Source organism: Sylvia atricapilla, chromosome 6, assembly GCF_009819655.1.
Source record: "Sylvia atricapilla isolate bSylAtr1 chromosome 6, bSylAtr1.pri, whole genome shotgun sequence".
Classification (NCBI taxonomy): domain Eukaryota; kingdom Metazoa; phylum Chordata; class Aves; order Passeriformes; family Sylviidae; genus Sylvia; species Sylvia atricapilla.
The window spans coordinates 37,595,516-37,616,626 of NC_089145.1; the positions used below are offsets into that span (position 1 = coordinate 37,595,516).

A 21,111-nucleotide genomic window follows, 5' to 3' on the forward strand; every position below is an offset into this window, starting at 1 on the left:
TTAAATGAGAGCCTGAGTTTTGTATGGCTAAACTAACCCAATCTGCCACAAGCACGTGTCCTGTGGCTGCTCTGCTTTTAATGTTAAATACAAGTAAAGACAGATCTATGGTGCCTATGGCTCTGGGTATTTATATTTGCTAAGCACTAACAAAGAAATCCTGGAAATTGTCACACAGCTCTAATAATTATCTCCCATTGCATCCAGGGTTGGGAGAAGAGGATGTAAGTGGCTTCCTCTTAAGTATGTAAAAGTAATGTTTAAAAGTCTTACTTTCTTGGCCTGGTTCAAATGTGCATTAACACAAAGTTTCCTTTTGACTTTAATTCTCTGTTTTTGATGTGATGTCATTACCTTACAGTGATTTTTTTCCACACCTAAAATGATTTTAAAAGTATGGATTAAAACAACCAAAAATTGACCAAACTATTTGATTTTTGAGCTCACTTAACTTGAGTGGCAGGGCTGGTGTGATCTGTGGATGCAGTTACTCAACACAGTGCAGTTTGTGTTGTGGACAAGTGAACAGTGGTGTAATTTCTCTACAAACAGGCTAGATTGGAGGAGAACTTCTGAAAATAAAAGCTTAACCAAGAACAAACACAAAGGCCAAATTATGAAGCGATTCAGTGCCCATTTCTGAAGCAATTTACTGGCAATTTTAGGGACTGTAGCACCTTTCTCACTTAGAAAAAGACTCCCTGGGTTAAGTAAATTGCTGTAGGCAGAGGAGAGGCTGTTGCCAGGTCGGTGGTGCCCAATCTCACCTGTGCTCTCCTCTTGCTTTAGGAGAAGCAGCAGCATTTGGAAGCTGCCGAGGTGGAGACGCGCCAGCTCCTCCAGAAGCTCTTCCCCAAAGTCTCTCTTCCTTCCAACATGGTAAGAGAAGTGGCTCTTCTTCACCTCCTGCTGGGAGTCAGGGAGCTCTGGTCCTGCTGTGCTGTCCTGGAGTGTTTCCTCACAGCCCCTATATCCCAAGGTTTTTGGAGTGGGGTGAGAGTGTTTCTTGCTGGTGATGCCTGTACTTGCACAGTGAAGCAAAGCTGCAGATAGGTTGCTTCAAGAAGTGTTAAAAGAGCAAAATAAAAGTTATTATCTTGTGATTTTTATGCCCCAACATCTGATTTACCTGTCTGTGTTATCTTGTGTCTCATGAGATAGTAAATTTTTAGGGATGGATAATGCCTTGCTGTGTTTGTGCACTGTCTGGCATGATGGGGATCTGTATATTCCCAAACTTTCCAGAGGAGCTGCAGTGTCTCAGTGACAGTTAATACAATTTAGGGGGTTTATTTTCTTCCCAGGCACCGATTTCCAATTTTATGTTTCTGGTGGCTTTCAGTGGTTTGCAGGGAAAATGCCTTTGGGTTCAGGTGGGGTGAATAGCATCAAGTGAGTCTGGAAAAATGGGTGCATTTCATTTATAACCTCTAGAGGTCTTGAATATTCATACTTAAAATTGTTCCTAAATGTTCTAAAGTAAAACTAGTCTTTAAAAAGACTTTCTGTAAGGTTATAAAACAACCCTCTTAGAGTTACGCAGCATCTGCTGGAAGTGCTCAGGGATTTTGGGAAAGGTTCCTTTGAATCTTTAAATGCTTATGCAGAGGCCTGACACTTGGAGGGAATCATCTGTCACCCAGCTGTATTTCAGCTCATCCAGGCCCCCCTGAACTGTGTGTGTATGTCACCATGTCGTGCTCCCGGGTTGCTGCCAGCTGTGTGGGGCACTGGCTGAACAACAACCATGGGGCTGTGTGTGAGTTCCAGAGACTTGGGGCACTGAGCCCCTGCTCCCTCAGCCTGCAGTGGGGAGGAAAGTGTCCTAAGGAGAGTTCTGCTGAGGCTATCCTCAGCCTTAACTGGGTGCTTTCCCAACAGAGCCACAGCGAATGGATATGTGGGTTTGAAAAGATGGCTAAAGAATACTTGAGAGAGGCTTCAGGATCTGAAGATGTCAAGGTAGGCACAAAAGATGGACAATTGGTGTGTGGCATAATGCATTTGTCCAGTATAAACCTTTCAATTTGTGCTGTGGGTTGGAAAGTTCAGGTTCACAGACAAGTCACAAGAAAATTGTTTTATATTAATTCTGGAGAGGTTTGGGTTAAAGATCATCCAGTTCTAATGCCCCTGCCTTGGCCAGGGGTGCCACTCATTAGACCAGGTTGTTCCAAGCCTCTTCCAGCCGGGGCTTGAACGCTTCAAGAGATGACTCAGCCACAGCTTCTCTGGGCAGCCTGCTGTTTAGCTATTTACAGAAATGTATTTGTATCTTTGATGAGTACCTTGTGAAACTGTAAGTTTATGAAATTGAAAATCCCATTCTCTTTTTTTTAAGTAATGGGGTTTTTTTTAGTAACTGAAAGTTTGTGATTGGTCATTGAGAGTAGGTGAACACTGCACTTGCTGTCGTCTTTTCATGGGTTGGAAAGACAGACCTGCCCAGGAGTGATACCAGCTTGTTGAAATAAGATGAATAGAACTGAAATCCATCCACTGAGATGTGACTCTTGTGGTGCCTTTCCTCCTTTGCCAGACTATGGAGCAGAAGTTGAAGGAGGCTGAGGAAATGCACATCCTGCTGCAGCTGGAGTGTGAGAAATACAAATCTGTTCTGGCAGAGACAGTAAGTGGGATGCCTGGTCACCTCTGTGATGTTCCAGCTTCCTTTCTTCTGCTGTGAGCTTTCAAATCCTCTCTCTTTTTAGGAGGGGATTTTACAAAGGCTACAGAGGAGTGTGGAAGAAGAAGAAAGCAAATGGAAGATAAAAGTTGAAGAATCACAGAAGGAACTTAAACAGGTATTTCTGAAGTTGTTTTTTTTTTTTTTTTTTTTTTCCTCAGCAGCCAGGCAGGTTCTGCTTGAAGTCACAGAGGGTGTCTGAGCTCTCTGAAGGCAGGTGTGGAACAGCCCTGGCTGCCTGGTTTGATGTGTGCATGACCAGAGGATGAAAAAGGTGAAGCTTGCAACACATATAATGGGAATGATTCCTCATAGCAATGGTATTTTGGTACTCTGATACTTAACTTCATGTAAAGGCTAGGTTTTCATTTTTGAAGGAATGTATTTCCACTAAAGAGACTGAAGAATGGAGGATTTGTTGATATGTTTAGGTTCATGCCACTATTTCTGTTGCCATTTTTACAGAAGCAAGAAAAATAAACAGCACAGGTATAAAGTCTTTGACCATTATGATATATCTTTATCACAGTCACAGAATCACAGTTTGGTTTGAGTTGGAAGGAACTTAACGCTGATCCAGTTCCATCTCCTGCCATGGGCAGGGACACCTTCCACTATCCCACGTTGCTCCAAACCCCATCCAACCTGGCCTTGGACACTTCCAAGGATGGGGAGTCCTTTGCAGATGCTGCAGGAAGCAGCCAAATAATAAGTAATAATATAAATGCTGATGGGATAGGAAGCCAAAGATTGAGTGTACAAATGTCCCATTAATGTGGCTAGGAATATATATTTTTCTGATCTTGGTATGTTTGACTATTTTTATTGAGCACATAGGTTTTTTCCCAAGTATATTTGTCAGCAGATATGGACTCTTTGTGCTAAAATTGAAGTATCATAGAATCATAACAGTTTTCTGAAAGCTGTTAAAGTACTGCTCAATCCATTATGGTCAACTAATTACACTTGAAATTGCCTGCAAAGCTTTCCTTTTAGGAAGGCTCTGTTGCTAGCAAAAGTGGGAAGAAAAAAGGCTTTTATGTTTCTTTTCTAATCTAGAATTAAAGTAGGTCAAACTGCTTTTTTGAAAAGTGATTTCTAAAGTATCTCTGCTTAGTAAGTTTGAGTGCCACTGTGTGAGCCTGGCAGCAAACAGATGATTTATAAACATCTTGTTTGAGGAGCTTAAAAAGACTGTCAGATCTGGAGCTATAGATGTGCTGCCATCTGCTGCACTTACACAGCCCCAAATAAGGCTAAAAATGCTGGGTTTGGGTACATGGATATGGTGACTATTCCCAGTCTGGGAAGGATATGTTCCTTACCATGGCTAATGGACAACTGGATTAGTGCTTATATTCCAAATCTTTCAGGCATGTGGGCTCTAAATATGTCAAAGAACTTGGGCTGGGAATAGCTAGGAATGGTGTAGACTCAGTATATTGAATTATTTGAGTCAACATTTTATTTTATTCGACCACTCTAATTTCATCCTTAGTATTCTTAGATCGTTTCTACAGTCTTGTTGTTTATGCAGAGTTTGTCTTAGACCAACCCAACCAAATATCTTTGTTTTTCCCCCCAACTGCAGATACGTTCTATGGTCACATCTTTGCAGCACGAGGTGGAGAGGTTAAAGGAAGAGAACAAAGAAGTTGAAACTGTACGTGCAGGTGGTTTTTTCTTCTTGTCCTTGAAGCTTTATGTTGTTCCAACACAATTTAGGCTTGTGCTGTAAACCTGAACTTCTCTCCTGCCAGTGGCACAGCCTGTGCTGCAGTTTGTTTGACCTGAGCCTTTTGGGGCAGTGTTTTTAAAGGGCAGAGAAGATGGGAAGTTGTTCTGGTTTTTACTTCTGTACTCACCCACTGGGGCTTTCTGTTGTGAGACTGTCTACAAGCAGTGAACTGCTCAGTCAAAGGCTTGATTCTTTCTCTTATCTTAGTTTTGAGGTTTAAATCTGCACGGTGCAATCACTGGGTTTGAAATGCTCTCTAAACGTCATGAAATATTTGAAAGAAATTTACAGCCAGTTATAAGTCAAGCAAATGATACTGCAAGAAAACACTGAAAACATCTGTTTTAACCCTGTTTTTCTGTTTCTAGCTTAAAAAAGAGAGAGAACATTTGGAAAGTGAACTAGAAAAGGCAGAAATAGAACGATCTACTTATGTTTCAGAAGTCAGAGAGGTAAACATTATTGTACAAGCTGTACTTTTTTTTTTTTTCCTCCCTTTTGGTTACCAGTTGGCTGGCAAACTAACCTAGTGCTTAGCCCCTGTGGCTGAGGAGTTTGTATGCTTGTGACCTTAGGGTAGAGCAGCACGCTAATAACTGAGCAGAAGAGAACGGGCATCCTAAGGAGACAAATCCTAAAACTCTAAACTTCATTTCAGCTCAAAGATCTCTTGACTGAATTGCAGAAAAAACTTGATGATTCATATTCTGAAGCAGTAAGACAGAATGAAGAGTTAAATTTGGTAAGAAGCTTGTTCTCCGTTGGGCACAAACCAGGCTCCCAGCATACGTATGAAGCGGAGACTTATTTCAAATCCTGTCTGTTCTGCTAACCTCTTCAGCTTGATATTTTTGTCCATTGAAATCATTTATGTAGTCTGACTTTTACAGTTTGTCTCTTTTCTCTGCTCCTAACAATAGCATGTCTGGTTCTTAAGACTTTTTCCCAAAGTCTGTAAGACTTTCATTCCTGAAACTTCTTGAGAAGATTTGCAGTGTAGGTATATGCAGCAGCAAATGTAATGTCCTTGGAGCAACAAAAATGGTGCTCTCATCGGTTTAACTGGAGGATTATTCTCTTGTGGAGTTTTTTTGTCTTCCTCAAAGCTTCTGAGGATGCAGCAGTGCTGTCCGTGCTCTGACTGTGCAGAGCCTGCTCTGTATGAACAGAAATTGGCCAGAGCCAAAGTTAGATTAATTCAGAGTATTCAGCCATTCAGCTGCTGACACCCTGCTGTGGCTGAATGGCTGTGCTGGCTCGGTGCTTGCATGTGTTACAGCGTGTTTGGCTAGAAATGCTTCCAGCCAATAATGCTCCTATAGCAGCTCTCTCAAGAAGGACTTGGATTAACAGCACAGACCTAAGGATGCATGGTTTTCCACCTTGAAGTCTTTCCTTTCTCACTTGTTTCAGTGACCTGTTTTTTAAGGCTGCAGGAGCAGTCGGAGCCTTCCTCTGCTTGTGTTTGGCCAATGCTCTCCTGCTTTTGGGCCAGAATTGGGGAGGGTTGTCTCTGTCACCATGTCTATGGGATGATGGGACAACCAGGCTACTGCCACTGATGTAACTGGGTTGAAATAGTTGATTTAGAAAAATAACCACCACCACAGTAACAATCTGCTCAAGTTAATAGCACACTAGCCTCAGCAAGCAAAGCCTCTCATTCTGAAAGCAAGGGAAATGGGAATTGAATGTGTCTCTTGGAGTTAATCAGTAAACGCCAACCTCTTTGAGGCAACAATTTGTTATGTCTGTGCACAAGAGCTTAAAAAGCTGAGCTCCCTGCTAGGGCAGCTTGAGTGCAATGTGATGGTGCTGTGCTGGTGGGAGTGTGAGGTGGTGTTAAACAAGCACCTCCATGCAGCTGGCTCAGGAATGCTATCCTGAGTGTGTGTGAGTGGCTTTTGCAGGAGGCTGAGGCATAGAAATAATTTGATTTCATAATAGGTTCCCCGCTATTTAAAAGGTAAGCAAGGAGAATCTGAAACTGCAGAGGAGCTTCCCCAAAATGTGTAAGCCCAGCATTCACCAGGCCAGGTGCTCTGAAGGGGGAAGCCTTCCAAGGGTGAGACAAATACAATGTGTAGGTTTGGAGTGGGTGAGAATTCAGGGCTCTGAGTAGCCCGTTGTTCCCTCCTTTAATCTCCTGCTGGCTTCCAGGAAGATTGACAGCAGGAACAGTGAACATTAGCACAGCACACTTCAGAGGCACAAATCCAACAAAATTGGCACTCAAGCTCCTTGTTAGCACTTCTGTTTGAGGCTCAAGCCTCAAGTGCTGTGGCTGGGTTCTGTGTGCTGTGTTGAAGAGCAATCAAAATATCCTGTAAAAAACTGTGTATCTTTTGGAAGGCTGCAGTTTAAGTACTGACTGCAGCCAGTACAAAGTATTCATCCCTCTTGACTGAAATAGTTTCAGTTTTTTGGATTGAATCTAAACACAATCGACAGCTTAATATCCCCCTGTCAGTGATTCATGCCTTGATGTGCCATTAACAGACTGGTTAAGTCAACATAGTTGTAGTAAGTGGTGCTTTATTAAGATGACAAGTAGAGCTTTTTAGTTTATTCAGCAGTAGAGAGACTGTTTAGCCTGCACTGGGAAGATGACAATCTTCATTTTTGCATATTTGCCGTGAATTAGGTTGGAGTCTGGGCTGACTCCCGTGATAAGGATGCTGGAGAGGCTGATGCTCTTCCTGGAATGGAGTTGCAAAGTTGAAACCACTCATAAGGAAGCCAATGCCAACCACGTTTTTGTCTTCTGTAGTTTCCATTCTTTACCTTTATCTTTACAGATGGAGCCTTTCTTCCTTGACTGTCCTTGTAAACCTCATCATACATGTCGACTAATCCAGTGTGTGCAGTAATTGTTAGTAAATCTTCCTCCCTTTGCAGTCCATGTGCACTGGGTTAATCCCTGGGACAGACAGATGATGTCTGTGTGTGTGAGGGAAACTGATCTGCTTTGTTACTGTTTTGCAGCTGAAAACGCAGCTAAATGAAACACTATCAAAACTCAAAGTTGATCAAAACGAGAGAGAAAAGGTAGCTGGTGACTTGCCCAAGGTAAGAAGAGACCCTTAGCCAGCTGCACATATAAATGTTAGCAAAACCCTTCAGTGTCTGTAGTTTTGCAGTGCTGAGAGTGATGATTTGAAGGAACTTGATTTGGGCTGCCTGCCTGTTATGGTGTGTCTTGCTCCACTGGCTGGGACTGTAAGAGCTCTACCTGCATGCCTGCAGAAATGATAAATCTGCAACTAAAACTTTAAACTGTTTGTTCAATCATTCCTCTTGAAAGACTCCCCTGTTCATGATCATTTTATGCCAGTAGGAACAAGTGGTGATTTGGGACTGACAAATAATGCTTTATTTAAAAGAAACCCCAGCCTAACAAAAAGCTCATTCCACAGTCCTCCACCCACACTACAGCCTGAGAGTTTTAAATCCAGTCTCAAATGGTGGAGGGTTGCAAACTGGTTTACACAGCATCTGTCCTTTTGCACGTGGTGACATATCCACTATAACCCAGGAGACTGCGAATCCCAAAAGTTAGATCAGTGTAAGTGTGATGGGACAAACAGGTGGGTTTCCTCTGCTTTTCCTCAAGGACTGCTCTTACAGTTGGAGTGGAAAATCTTGAAGCATGAGAGGTCTCAGTGCAGTCTGTCACTCCAGAAACAAAACTGTCATGGGAGAATTGATAAATGGAGATGGGAATAGCCTATGGAGTGGCTGGGCTCTGGCTCTAGACTCTGCAACACCTTGTTCCTTCAGCATCATAAGCAAATTGGGCTGAGTTCTTCTAGGATTGGAGTGGGAAATGCTGTTGGGGGAGCATATCATGTCCTGGACAGGGATAGATGATCACAAAAGCACTGGAGGAGGTGAGAAGCTAAAGGAAACTTGCTATAATAAAGAATTTAAAACATTTTTCTCTGGGCAGTTATGTTGGGTGTTGACATACAGTGCCAACTGTGCTGATGTCCATGGCTCATGGTATATTCTCCTTGTGCAAATACAGAGCTGGGGTTAGGATTTTGGAGACCTGCACTCCTGCTCTTGTGAAATTTACTGCATGATTTTTACCTGATAACTTGATGTGAGACTATTAAAGCTTCCCTGCAGGATTGCTCTCAGATGCAGACAGGCTGACATGCAACATGCTGATTGTGAGGAGACGTGTCAGTCTTAGCAAATGGATTGGTCCCTGGAGCAAATCTGGCGTAAAACAGATTTCCTCCTGAACACTGATTTCCTGTGTGCTCTCAGGGAAATGGGGGTTTGCTAATTGTTGTACCTTCCCTGTGTCTTCCTTTCTTTTTTTTTTTTTTTAATGACATCTTTCCCTTCTAGGCCCAGGAGTCTTTGGCAGCTCTCGAGAGAGAGATTGGGAAAGTTTTTGGGGATGCCAATGTTATTGAAAACAGCGACGTTTGCACAGACTCGGTAAGTGTTTCCTGCACCTCGTGCTCCACACAAATCTCAGGCAAAGTGGCAGCTTTGGGAAGTGAGGTCCAGCAAAGGAACAGGATGTTTGCTGCTGGTGGCTGATAGGGGCTTTATGAGGATTCCAGTGCTACAGCTTGTCAGGGTGTCAAGGATGCACTGGGAATTTTGCTGCTGTCTGGATCCTGACCTCCTTCCTGTGGCTCAGATTTGCAAGGAGGAAGGGGAGAGATTCTGGGCTTTTGATGGATTTTTGGTTTGGTTTGGACAAAAGTGGGGAGATCTCCAGACTTGTCCCTTCAAGAAGGGAAAAGGGTAGCTAAAACTAACTCTGCTGATGGCTGAGTGGGCTGAAAACGCTCTTGGGTTGGACCTTGCCGACGTCAGTAATGCCAAAGAAAGGCAGTCTTGCACAACCTGTAACACTCAGGCAGAGATTCTCTTGCCAGAACATGGTTCCTTCTGCTCCTCTGCAGCTGTGACCAAGAGCCAGGACTTGATTTCAGCTTATTCTGGCTCCTGGGAATTTGTGTTGACCTTGATGTGGCCCAGCAGTAAAATCTTGTTGAGATGAGCTTCAGCAGGGAGCAGCCCTGAGTGCTGTGGGTGGGTGACTCTGCAGACTGCTGGTGTTCTGTATCCTCCAGCAATAGCATTCCAGCTTTAGGGGCTGCAATTGGGTGGGCAGTTTCTCACAGTTTTAGGTGACTCACCTGAGCATGTGGGTTGCTGTTAGCACCTTGCTTGTGGAGCTGGTGGTCAGAGTGTTGCCCTAAAGACACCACCTGCACAAGAGGTTGGGTTGGGGCTTTGTCACTGGCTTTTTCCATCTCTGGGTAGAAGAACTTTCACACCAGCCTTCCAATAGCTTTCCAGAAGGCAGCTGGGAAGGGGAAGGCTGAAGGAGATTCTTTGCCAGCTCAGTAGTGTCAATGGAACTCAGTACCCATTTTCTTCTGAGGGACAGAGTGGAAGGAACTGCTGTCCTTTGAAGGGGGAGAGAAGCACTTGCTGACAGGACAAATAATTTGTATCTAAATCCTTTTAGTGCTGAACCTAAGTGGCTTTATCAGCTGCAAGAGGAAGCTCGGGGTCTTCTCAGGAAGGCTGCAGAACAGCCTTTGTAGTCATTAGCAGGAATGAAATGGCTTTTCCAGGCTAATCAGTCATGGATGCTGATGGACCCCTGCACTGGACTTGCCGAGTCTGAGCTGGAGGTGCAACTGGGCCTGTGAGACTCCAGATGTGCCAACCCTGGGTGATTCCTGGAGGATGGAGAGGGCTGCTGAGCCCTCCCTGTGTTCCCAGGGGGAGGCCAGGGGGTTCTGGTGCCAGTCAGGTGCTGTGTGTCTCTGTCTGCAGCAGGCTGGAGAAAGCCAATGCCCAGCTCTCTCTGCTGTGCCCTCATGGCTTGTTCTTGTAGTATATGGGGACAGTGATAGCATCAGCCATGGCATTGGTGGCTGCTGGCTCTGGTCACCCCTCCTAAGCTGGGCTGTCATTAGGTGTGCCCTGTGGTGGCCCAAATGAGCTTGTTTGTTAATTGCCTTAACTCCCAAAACCCCTCTGGCTTCACATTGCTCTGCTCTTGCTGCATGTGGTGGAGCCCAGGTTTCTGCCAGAATATCCATGGCTTTATTCTGAAGAGGACTGTGGAAAAACAGTCCTAATAAACCTGCAATTAAGCTTTCATTAGTAAAAATACATTAATTGTCTAAGCAGTGCTCTTGACAGGTAGCCATTGGCAGAGGCTGGAATTAGAACATTATCTTTTCTCCAAGCCTTTTCTGCTGCCTTTTTTTTTCCTCATTTTGAGGGGAGAAAAGGAAACTGTCTCCCCAGAAGCCTAAAAACCCAGCTCAAAATAGCTCTCAGATCAAGAAAGAAAGTCTTCCAGCCACTTCCACCTAGCAACAGTGCCTTTTTTTTTTTTTTTTTCAATGAAGGACCTGAAAACACATGCTCAAAAATGAACATATTTGTTCCTTCTGGGTGCTGGAACCAGCCCACAAAATAGAGAAATGATACTTGCATAAACCCTCAAACACACTCAGAATGTTTTCTTTAGACTCCTTTTCTTTCTATTTAAAAATAGAGCATTTGGGGTTTCTAATCAGCTGCTTTGTCACTTATGGGACCAGCTGATGACTAAAGGGGGCTTTTTAGTATGCTCTAAGGAAGTCATTTATATTCAGCTGCTTGCTTAGGCACTGAGCTTATTTTGAGGCTTATGTGAAATCTAATGTGCTTTCCCCCCAAATCTCAGTGCAGAACTCTCCATCACTGGAAACATATGTGTGAAACAGCAGAGGGGAATCTGTCCAGACGGTTCAGCTCCTGTTTTAGCTGCTGGGTCTGAAATCGCAGGGACTTCCTCACTGCCATCCTCTTCCTCTCTTCATCCTCATGTCCCAGACAAGTGGAGTCACAGAATCCCAGAATGGTTTGGGTTGGAAGGGACCTTAAAGATCATCCAGTTCCACATGTTTCTGAGGGTGGGGACACCCCCCACTATCCCAGGTTGCTCCAAGCCCCATCCAACCTGGCCTGGAACACTTCAGGGATGGAGTAGCCACAGCTTCTCTGGGCAACCTGTGCCAGGGCCTCACCACCCTCACAGGGAAGGATTTGTTCTGTATGTCTGACCTAAATTTCCCCCCTTTCCCCTGAGTCATGGAGAGCACAGGGCTGGGGCTCAGCAGTGCCTGTGTAAGGCAGCTGTGCATTCCTGGGTTAGCAGGAGCTGCTGGAGGACTGTGCTGAGCTAAAATCTGTTGGGATCTAGTCAGGATTGGCCCCGGGAGGATTTGGGGATGTGTCTATAATTCATGAGTGAGCACTGCCTGAGATTAGTGAGGTCACAAACCAGAAGGAAGACACAGTAAATGAGGGAGGGAGGAGGAGCTGTTCCCAGAGAGGGGGCTGGGAGTGGACTGGAAGGCTCCCTCCCTGCTCCTGCTGGTTCTGTGCTGCTGCCTTACTGCTGGTCAGTGCTGGATTAATTCATCTCCTGGGCTGCTAATTACCTTTGCCTCTGCCTTTCCACTTCCATCAGTCTGTATGAGACTGCTAAGCCAAGTCTCAGACTTGACAGACCTGATTTTCTACTTTAATAAGGGTAAAACAGGTTAAGACTATCCTAATACAGATCCAAATGATTTTTTTACAGTAGAAAAATGTTTACCAGTTGCACAGGAGTAAGAGCTTTGCTGGAGATTGTTTTGTTCTCTTGTCTGAGCCTGGAGTTGTTTCTGTAATGGTGCAGGTGCTTGAGTTTGATTTACTGCTCATTCTGCATTTCCAGCCAAATGGGAGCAGGGAAAATGGCCCTCCAAGAACTCCCTCTAATTTCCCTGGAGCTCTGGGGAGAGATTTGCACCCGCATTATGCATCAGTCTCATTCTGTGGGTAACACCAGAGTGGGGCTGATGGATGCTGAGCGCCTGCAAACACCTCTGTGCTCCTGTGGAGAATTGGCTACTTCTGCATTGCTGACACCATGGCAGAGTTGCTTATTTTTAGCTGTTCAATTTCAAGGAAAAGCTCTCCTGCAGGTGATCTGCATGTCTGTGTTCTGAGCTGAATAAGGAGCAGTGAGGGGTGTGTTAGATGTGGAGTGCTTTGTGTGTCTCTGGAGGAGTTAATCAATAAAGATAATAAAACAGGGATTACACAGCACTGTTAGCCCAGCAAGGCTGACAGGCAGGGAGGCAGGAGGGGGAGAGTCCATCTTCAGCTGTGACACTTCCTGATTACTAAACTGTTGAATTCCTAGAAAACAACGACAAAAAAAGGTATTTATTTTTATTTCAAAACACACGCTCAGCATTTTCATTTCAGCACAGGAAACTTTGTAGCTTGTGGTAGCTCGCATTTTTCCTTTTCTCTGTGTTTCCTGGTGCTTGGACTGCTTTGTGAAGCCCTCATCCAAGTCCAGGTGTTGCTGGGAAGTGGGAATTTCCCAGGGGTTTAGAGCAGAGGGTGAATCCATGGGATGGCTGTGGGTGGGGAAGGCTGTGGATCTCCAGGCAGCTGTTCCAAATGCTGTTTCACAGCTGGAGCTGCCTTGGGCTGGGGTTTTTGGTACTGCTGTGGGCACCATCCCACAGATCCTCAGTCACACCCAGTCCTTGGTGGCCCAGGAGTTTTGCTGTTCCAGCTGTGAGGTCAGAATCATCCCTGTGCACCCCAACCTGTGTTATAAACCATGTCTGTGGGGGGGTTCAACCAGGCTGGTGGGGAAATAAACCTTGAGGTTGCATCAACTGTGGATACCAGCACAATTCCTGGAAGCAGGGAGTGCTGGAGTCCCAGGCAGGGAGGGCAGGAGCTGGATGTGCAGGTGATTCCCTGCAACAGGAAAGGGCTCCTTGACTTTGAACCATGTTCTCCTTAAACATGGCCATAACCCTCTGACTGACAAGAATTGTTCCCATCTGCACTATGAGTTGTAATTTTATACAGAGAATCTAATTCTAGGCTTTCTTGGTAATTAGATTGTAAATGAGTTTTTAATGATTTCCCTTTTTTTTTTTTTTTTTCCCCCTTATTCCAGGAGTTGAGTGATAAAAGGCGAAACGTGGGGGTGAATCTTACCCAGGATGTGGGTCATCTCAAGAAGCTGCTGGTGTCAATAAGCCAAATGCTGTCAAAGGGATGAGGACACTGCAGCCAGGTGGGTCTGCACAGTGGCCCCCCAGTTCAGCTGCTGGGAATGCCGCTGGTGTGTTATGGTGGGACTTTGTAGGAAATGGATTTGTAGAGTGATACTGTTGTACACCACAGTGACACAGACTCCAACCTTCAGAAGGCTGAAAATAACTCCTTTATTTTTGGGATGTGTCTCCCTTTTATACTATTCTACACAGACCAATTCGATTGGTGAAACAAAGACAAACCTCTTCAATTATATTGGTCAGAGCATAGGGACATCAAGAAGAAATCCTTCCTGGGATTGAACTGGGAGCTGTTTGTCTTGGGAAGCAGCTCTGAACAAGGAGTGTCAGAGCTCCCTTTCATCTGCTGAGGACGGGGACTTGTATTCCTGATTCAGGTGGTTTTTATGCTCCTGCCTCTGCAATACAGGGACAGCAGAGCTGGTAGGGAGTACCTGGGTGTGCAGGTGGGAGGGAGGTGCTGCTGCACCTTGGCCCCTGCTCTGGGAAGCTGCTCCTGCTCAACCTCCACCACCCAGGCTCGTTCCCCTGGGCTTCCTCATGAGCTGACACCAGGAAATGCAAGCAAGGTACTGGATTTTCCCTTGGGAGGCTGCTCCTCTGACCTGGTGCTTTTGTGTTTCTCTTGCAGAGTGAAGTCATGGGGGAATCGTTCATTTGAGGATAGCAGAAGGCATTGTATTATATTTTGCCAAATTAAAGCCTTATTTATGTTTTCACCCTTTCTACTTCGTCAGAAACACTGAACAGAGTTTTGTCTTTTCTAATCCTTGTTAGACTACTGATTTAAAGAAAAAACCCAACTCTCTAGACACCTCCAGAGTTTAGTTTTATAATAAAAACAAACCTGTTTGGATAATTAGACCTTTACATTCCTGGAGAGACAGTAAACACATAATCTTTTATCTTATTTTGCTCAATAAAACTTGTTCAGAAAACTCCAACGTGGTAAAGTCACCAGTGGGAAATGACATTTTAATACTGATGTTGTACACTGTTTTACTTAATTACATTTTTGGGATTAGCTGCCTCTGACTTCAACCTCAAGTAAACACTTTTTTTTTCTTTTTTTTTTTTTTTTTGGTTGCTAATGTAATCAGTTTTTGTAATGGTGTCAGCAAATAAAGGGATGCTATTATTCAAGGTGTTCCTGCTTTCTTCTTTCAAGTGAATTTGGATGACTCAGGTGAGGTTTCCACCTCTCCACTCCCTGAAATGAGCATCAGGCTGCACCCACTGTGTTTGTTTTTGGGCAGAGGAGGCACCAGCTTGAGAAGAGGCAAACTGGGGAGGTTTGGCAACTCCTGAATATGTTTTTGTTATGAAGAAAAGGCATTAAGGTTTTAAAAAATACAAGAAACCCCCATCAAAGTGCCATGTAAATTGTGGTTCTGTCATGTTTTGTCCTTGGGAAAGGTCAGGGGGAGGAACAGCTGGAGACACTGGATGTGGCAAAGCCAGTTGTGAGCAGAGTGTGTCCATTTGCCCCAGATCCACCCCTGGATGGGAGTCTGAGGTGGAAGGAGTTATAGGAGAGGGTTTGGTTGCTCTACTACCTTGTGCTTTGTTGGGAACAAGAGTGGGGATGGTCTTTGATGGGACAGGATTCTCCTGGGGGCATGGCGAGATCAGGTGCTCCCTCTTCTGTGTGTCTTAGAAGAACCTGTCAGTCCTGTGGGATTCTGCAGTTGGCAAGGTGAGGGTTGGTTCGGTTTTTTAGAACACTTGAAGACACGATTATCTGAGGGAAGGCAGTAAAGCAGAGGTCAGTCGTTAATTGGGGGTTAATCGCAGAGGTGAAACAGATCAAACGGCTCACCCTGAGCTGTTCACACTCCTCTCTGCGCTGTTTTTTAGTTAATATTTGGCCTTCACCAGGCAGGAGGTAAAGAAGCCTCTTCCTTACATGCTTCCAGTGATCTGGATCATGCCAGGTCCTGCTGAGAGCTGTGAAATAGCTCAGAAGAGGGAGAAAAAAAATGGAAAATGTGGTTTCCTCACAGCAGGAGCTACCCCTGGTCTCCAGCTGTGGTCACTGAAGTGTTGTGTTCCGTGGAGATGTTATTCCATGGAGTTAAAACCCAAATGCATTAGCCTGACTTGTTACAGGTGTTTGATGTAGAAAGCAGAAAGGCACTCCTGCAACTGTAGATCCAAGGAAAACCTGAACCCTGGAGGGTCTCCACACTTTCCCGGGTTAGGGTCAGAGGCTTTAGCAGGTGTCTAGACACCTATTTTTGGGTGTAAGTGGCAGTTTGATAGATCCATGCACGTTTGACTGGTTTAAGATGATTTAAGAGCATAACCCAGGAGCTTCAGTGATGATGGTTTGGGCTGGGGGGTGTCCCTGTGGCTCTGATTCCTGCCCCTTGGGGGAGTCCTCTTGGCCACCCACGCTGGGAAGCTCCTCTGAAGCATCATTCCAATGGGAACTGGGCTCTGCAGGTACAAGTGATGTCCTTTTTTCCTTAAAGAGGTGGGTTTGCAAATGCTGGAGGTGTCTCATTCAGTAAATAAATGCTTTTGGAAAGGACAGCAGTGCCTGGAGAGCCTCTGGAAGCAGCCCTTGGAAGCCTGGCTGTGTCTCCAGGCTCTTGACTTTGTTGAGCTGCAGAGCAGGGGGTGAAGGTGCTGCTGCAGTGCTCAGCTGAAAAGGAGAGAGATGTGCAGCATCATTCTCTTTCTCTCTTGGAAGGAATTCTCCCTGGAGAGGCCAGGAGATCTTTTAGTTTTGAAATTTTAGCACAGGTTTTTTTATTTGGCTTTAGGGGATGCGCAGAGGTGTTAAAGGCAGCTGTGGAAAGATCCCCTGGAAAGCTCAGCTGAGCAAAGACTGCTCCCCTCGCTGAAGGGTGAGGAGAGGTCAGGCTGGTTCCCCAGGAGCACTGGGATGAGGGAAGGATGCTGTTTCATCTTGTCCTCTCCAGCCCTGGATAAAACACCACTCGTCTCCAATTTGGAAAGCTTTGCCTCGCCGGTTCTGTCACGGAGATATCCCTCCTGCTCTGAGCATCTGCTGAGAGAAAATGGGATGAGAACAAAACGATTTACAAAGTGTGGGAAGCTGATTGGTCAGTGCAAAGGTAGAGCTGGTGCTTGGCGTGTTCCCAGGGCCGGGAGCCCCCGGATCTCGCAGGGCTCCAGCCCTGGTGCCCGGCTGGAGAGGAGGCAGCGAGGAGGCAGGATGGTGTCTGCCCGCGCTAGAGGGAGACAATAGCTAATGGATACACGGATGCTTTTCTTGGAAAAAAGCCCAAAGTGGGATGTTCAGATGCTGGCAAATGGATTTGTTTGTTTGGTTGTTGTTGTGGGGTTTTTTGTTGTTGTTTTTGTTTTGTTTTTGGAGGTGATTTGCACTGGGTGAACCCGCGCCGTGCGAGGCGGGGGCCGAATGCTTCACATGAGGTGCTGCCTCGTCGAGCCTGCACCATCCGGGCTCCTCTTGCTCTCAGTTCATCATCCCTCGAAATGGGAATGGGGGTGCAGGGGAAGGCTCTGAGCTGTCTCCCTGGAGTTGTGCTGCCTCTCCCGAGTCCCCCGGCACGGCCCTCCCACCCTTTTCCCGGCTGTATCCGGCACTCGGGAGCAGCAGGTTGTTTACCCGGGAGCTACTGCTGGGTTTTCTCAGGCAGTGACTCACTCAGCTATTTATTCCTGCGATTAAAAAAGGAAAGCTCGTGCAGCTTGAATTCAACCCCAGATAATTCAGCTGATTCTGCCATAAAAGCCCTCTGCAATGACACAGCTCTGTGTTCCCCCCGAGGGTCCCCGTGTCCCCCTTGCTCCCTGTGTGACCTTCTCCTGCAGCTCTCTCAGGGATGGTTTTTAGTCTGGTTCATGCCTTGGGAAGGCTGACCTGGAACAGAGACTGGACAGAGCTAGAGAATAAAGCAGATATTTATTGAAAGGCCTCCAGGATACACCTTGGGCAGGACAAGGTCTGACCAGCACTACACCCAACGTGGATCCAAAATGGTCACAAAATGGATGACAAGTCACAAGGTCTCACATTTTTATAAGTTTTGGTCCATTTGCATATTGGGGTTTAATTGTCCAATTACAGTTTCAGGTTGTGAGGTCTCATCCTTCTTGTTCCTCCCTTCAGTCCACCCTTGTCTGTGCTTTTGGGCCTGAAAGTTGTTCTTGGTCTCCAGCAGGAAAAGGATTTGTTTTGTCTCCCTACTCTGTGAAGAGAGCTGACTGATACTTAATATGAGGCTCAGAACAGCACCCCTGGGCAGGACAGAGTCTGAAAACATGAAAGCTAAAGCTTAAGGCATCATGGTGGTCACCAAGGATCTTGCAAGGCTGGTTCTGGCTGGGCTCTGCCAGAGGGGTTGTACTGGGGGGGCTCTTCTGTGGGTCCTGGTGGAAGCTGAGTGGGGGGAGCTTCTGCTGAGTGGGAATTCCTAAGGGAGCATCCAGAAGGTGAAAACCACCACATTTCTGCCAGACTTCAAGGTTAAACATCATCTTCCAGCAAAAATTCTCCTCCATGACCCCAGACTGTGCTTTGTGCCCTAGCTGGAGAGGAAAGGTTTTGGGGAGAAAGCCTCTGGTGATGCTAAGGGATGTAAAGTCTCCAAAAGCTTTAAGACAAATCGGAGATGACTGCTGCTTTTCCAGCATTCAGACTTTCTCTCCCATCCCCTTGGAGATCTGTCTTGCTCTCAGAAATCCTTGTGGATCCCCTGCCAGCCCTGGCTGGGCAGTGGCTGTGGGGGGAGCAATGGGCAAGGGGTGCTCCTTGGAGGGAGATTTAATCAAATATCTTCACAGAGGCTGTCTTCTCTCCCAAACTCGCTTAAAATAAGGCTGGACCAATTCCTGAAGGCACAGATTTGCTGGGAGCTCTGCCTGTCACAGGGGCAGGATTAGAGCCCGAGAGGAGACAACCTCTGGAGCTTCATCTGGGTATTTTTCTCTATGAGAAACCTGTCAGTAACAGCCTTGAGGAATTTCTCAAGCCTGTGTGAATGACCAGAAGCACAGGAGAACCCATGGGAATGCCAAGGCTTGTTCAGGTGCTCACTGGGGAAGGTTACCTGTGGTGTGTCCCCTTGCAAACCCCACCTCGCCTTATGCTGTGACACGAGGATGTACAGAATGTCTCATTTCTGTTTGAATTTCTGTGTTCCTATTTTTCCAAGGGCATGTCTGGGAGGGTGCTGAGGTGGCTGCTGGCAGTGCCCCTGTCCTGATGTCCCCTGTGCTCGGGATGGGTGGAAGTTCTGCTCTCAGCTCGTGCATCCACAGCACAACCTGCACGTGGCTCCTGGGTGGCTGTTTGCAGCTTCCTGTGGGGATGCTTCTATTCTTGGAGTGGTTGCACCTAAAAATACATCTTCAGGCTCCTGGGAAAGCTGGCTCTGCATCATTGAGGAGCTAATTAAACTGGGGGAAATGCAGGCCCTCGAGCAGGGATTATTCCATGTTGCTGAAAATGTTGTGGGTTTGTTTTTATTCATTTTTGCAGCAATCTGTGTTCTCTTGCACTGCATGGGCAAGGTCCAGAGGTTCATCCTCCTTCTCTGGGAAGGGCAGGTTTGCACCTGGGTGTTTGGCCATTAATGCTTTGTTTTTGTGCAGCTGTGACCCCCCCTCCCCCAGACCCTGAATTTCAGCCCCACTCTGACGACCCCCTGAGCAGCCCCTCAGTGGAGAAGGGATGGGGTCCTGGCAAACAGTTTTAAATTTCACCCTGTGAATTTCTGGAGATTTGAGGTTAATATCCAGCTCAGATGTGCTGAGGGGTCTCAGTGGGCTTTGGATCTCCAGCTTGGCCATCAGCAATTCTTTATATTAACAAAACCACTGTCAAATGTGGCTGTGGGTCCTGTTTGTGTCACTGTGGGACCCAAAAGCACGAGAGGATGGAGATTCTGAGGGTTCATGGCCTTTGTGATGTTCTCACGGGACTTATTTGGGTAAAACACCCCTCACCACCTCAACCAGGCTTAAAGCAGAGAAAAGAAGGACCCCAAGACCATTTCAACGCTCACATTCAGAGCCAGAGTGTCCCTGCAGCACATCAATGCTGCCCAGGGCCATTCTGGAAGAACCTGATCTCTTCCTTAAGCAAATGGGCTCATCCTAACCCAACCCTATTGAAAACAACCTGAGCTGCACCAGGCTCAGGATATAATTCTTTAAAATCAATAAATATTTCAGGAGCAGAGGGAGCTGGTCTGTATCAGCAATGCTGGTCCTGGCTGGTCATTATTAATTCAATGGATGCAGTTGTAAATTGGCTGAGGAAGCACAACAGCTGAAATTTTAAGTGCTGCTTCCAACCCCACATGGCTGAGGTGATTTTCTGGATCTTCAGTGACTCAGAATAGGGCTCCTAGCCTTCACCCAGGTGTTAAATACAGCAGAAAAAAGGTTATTTTGCACATGCCTCAGTCTGTGTCCTTGGTCCCTGGGTGTATGAAGCTGTGAAGCAGGACTTGGACTCCCAAACAATCATTTGTGCTTTCTAGGATGTCTGTCCTAAATCTCTTGCTTTTGGGGCCCTGTAATGGAGTGAAAATCTTGGATTAAGGAGGCTCCAAGATGATGGCTGTGCTGGCAGGGTGGAATCAGTCCCTGTTCCCAACCCAACGAGGCATTTTATTACCCAGCTGAAACAAAGAGAAACTGATACCTCTGTCCTCTCAAAGGGCTTCTGAAACCTGATGAGGAAAACCAGCAAGAGCAGCCTGTTTGTTGGCGTGTATGAGAACACAGTTGCTCTCTTGAGAATGAAGTGTTTGTAGGGAAAAAGCCTGAAAATGGGACACTCAGGAAACAGGAACCTCAACATCTCATGGAATCACAGAATCATTTGGGTTGGAAGGGACCTTGAACATTGTCCAGTTCAACCCCCTGCCGTGGGCAGGGACAACTTCCACTATCCCAGGCTGCTCCAAGCCCTGTCCAGCCTGGCCTTGGACACTTCCAGGGATCCAGGGGCAGCCACAGCTTCTCTGGGCACCCTGTGCCAGGGTCTCCCCACCCTCACAGACAGGAATTCCTTCCTAACATCTGATCTCTCTATATTTTGTATTTTTGTATGTGTAATAGAATGTAAATGTCACCTCCCCTTACCTTGCTGGGGTGGGGCAGGGGCAGCTGGGCTCTGTGCTGGTTTGGGGGGATGTTGGATTGCTCTGTGACTCTGCAGCCATGTTCCCTTGTGGCAGAGTGCCCTTGTTCTGGCCCTCTGCCCCCCTGGGAGGTGTCCTTTGAAGAGCTTTGCAGCACACAGTGTATTTATTTTAAATACGCATTTATGTGTTGCAGCTGGGCTGGGAGGCTGTGCAGGCAGAAACACAAACTCTCCACAAAACTAAGTTTTCTTTGCCCTGGGATTCCTGTTCTTGCTGGTCAGGGTGAATTAAATGCGAATCTTGGGGTGTGTGACAGGTGAAATATGTCTCTGAGGGGTCCTTTCGGCAGCTGAGGCAATTTCACCCCCTGTAGCTCAGTAAAGGGTGAATCCTTTGGGACTAAGAGCAGGAGAGGATCTCCCAAGAGTGTATGTTTAACATGTCTTGTGCCAATAATGGGGCTCTGAT

At 46.2% G+C, this 21,111-nt stretch overlaps 1 protein-coding gene across 12 annotated transcripts in view; it reads left to right on the top strand.

Annotated features, from left to right (window-relative positions):
* Positions 1-14,690, top strand: part of KTN1 (kinectin 1) — a 51,852-nt gene extending 37,162 nt beyond the window's left edge. For 5 of the 12 annotated variants that reach the window (XM_066321549.1, XM_066321554.1, XM_066321552.1 and 2 more), the window contains 11 exons: positions 790-879; positions 1,882-1,962; positions 2,540-2,629; positions 2,712-2,804; positions 4,278-4,349; positions 4,793-4,876; positions 5,083-5,166; positions 7,410-7,493; positions 8,784-8,876; positions 13,432-13,551; positions 14,184-14,690. In XM_066321549.1, the coding sequence (XP_066177646.1) occupies positions 790-879; positions 1,882-1,962; positions 2,540-2,629; positions 2,712-2,804; positions 4,278-4,349; positions 4,793-4,876; positions 5,083-5,166; positions 7,410-7,493; positions 8,784-8,876; positions 13,432-13,536 (876 nt within the window). In that variant the 3' untranslated portion in view covers positions 13,537-13,551; positions 14,184-14,690. Of the gene's footprint in view, positions 1-789; positions 880-1,881; positions 1,963-2,539; positions 2,630-2,711; positions 2,805-4,277; positions 4,350-4,792; positions 4,877-5,082; positions 5,167-7,409; positions 7,494-8,783; positions 8,877-13,431; positions 13,552-14,183 lie in introns of those variants that run through there. The other 7 variants (XM_066321557.1, XM_066321561.1, XM_066321558.1 and 4 more) reach the window with 4 other exon arrangements.
* Positions 14,691-21,111: the final 6,421 nt, after the last annotated feature.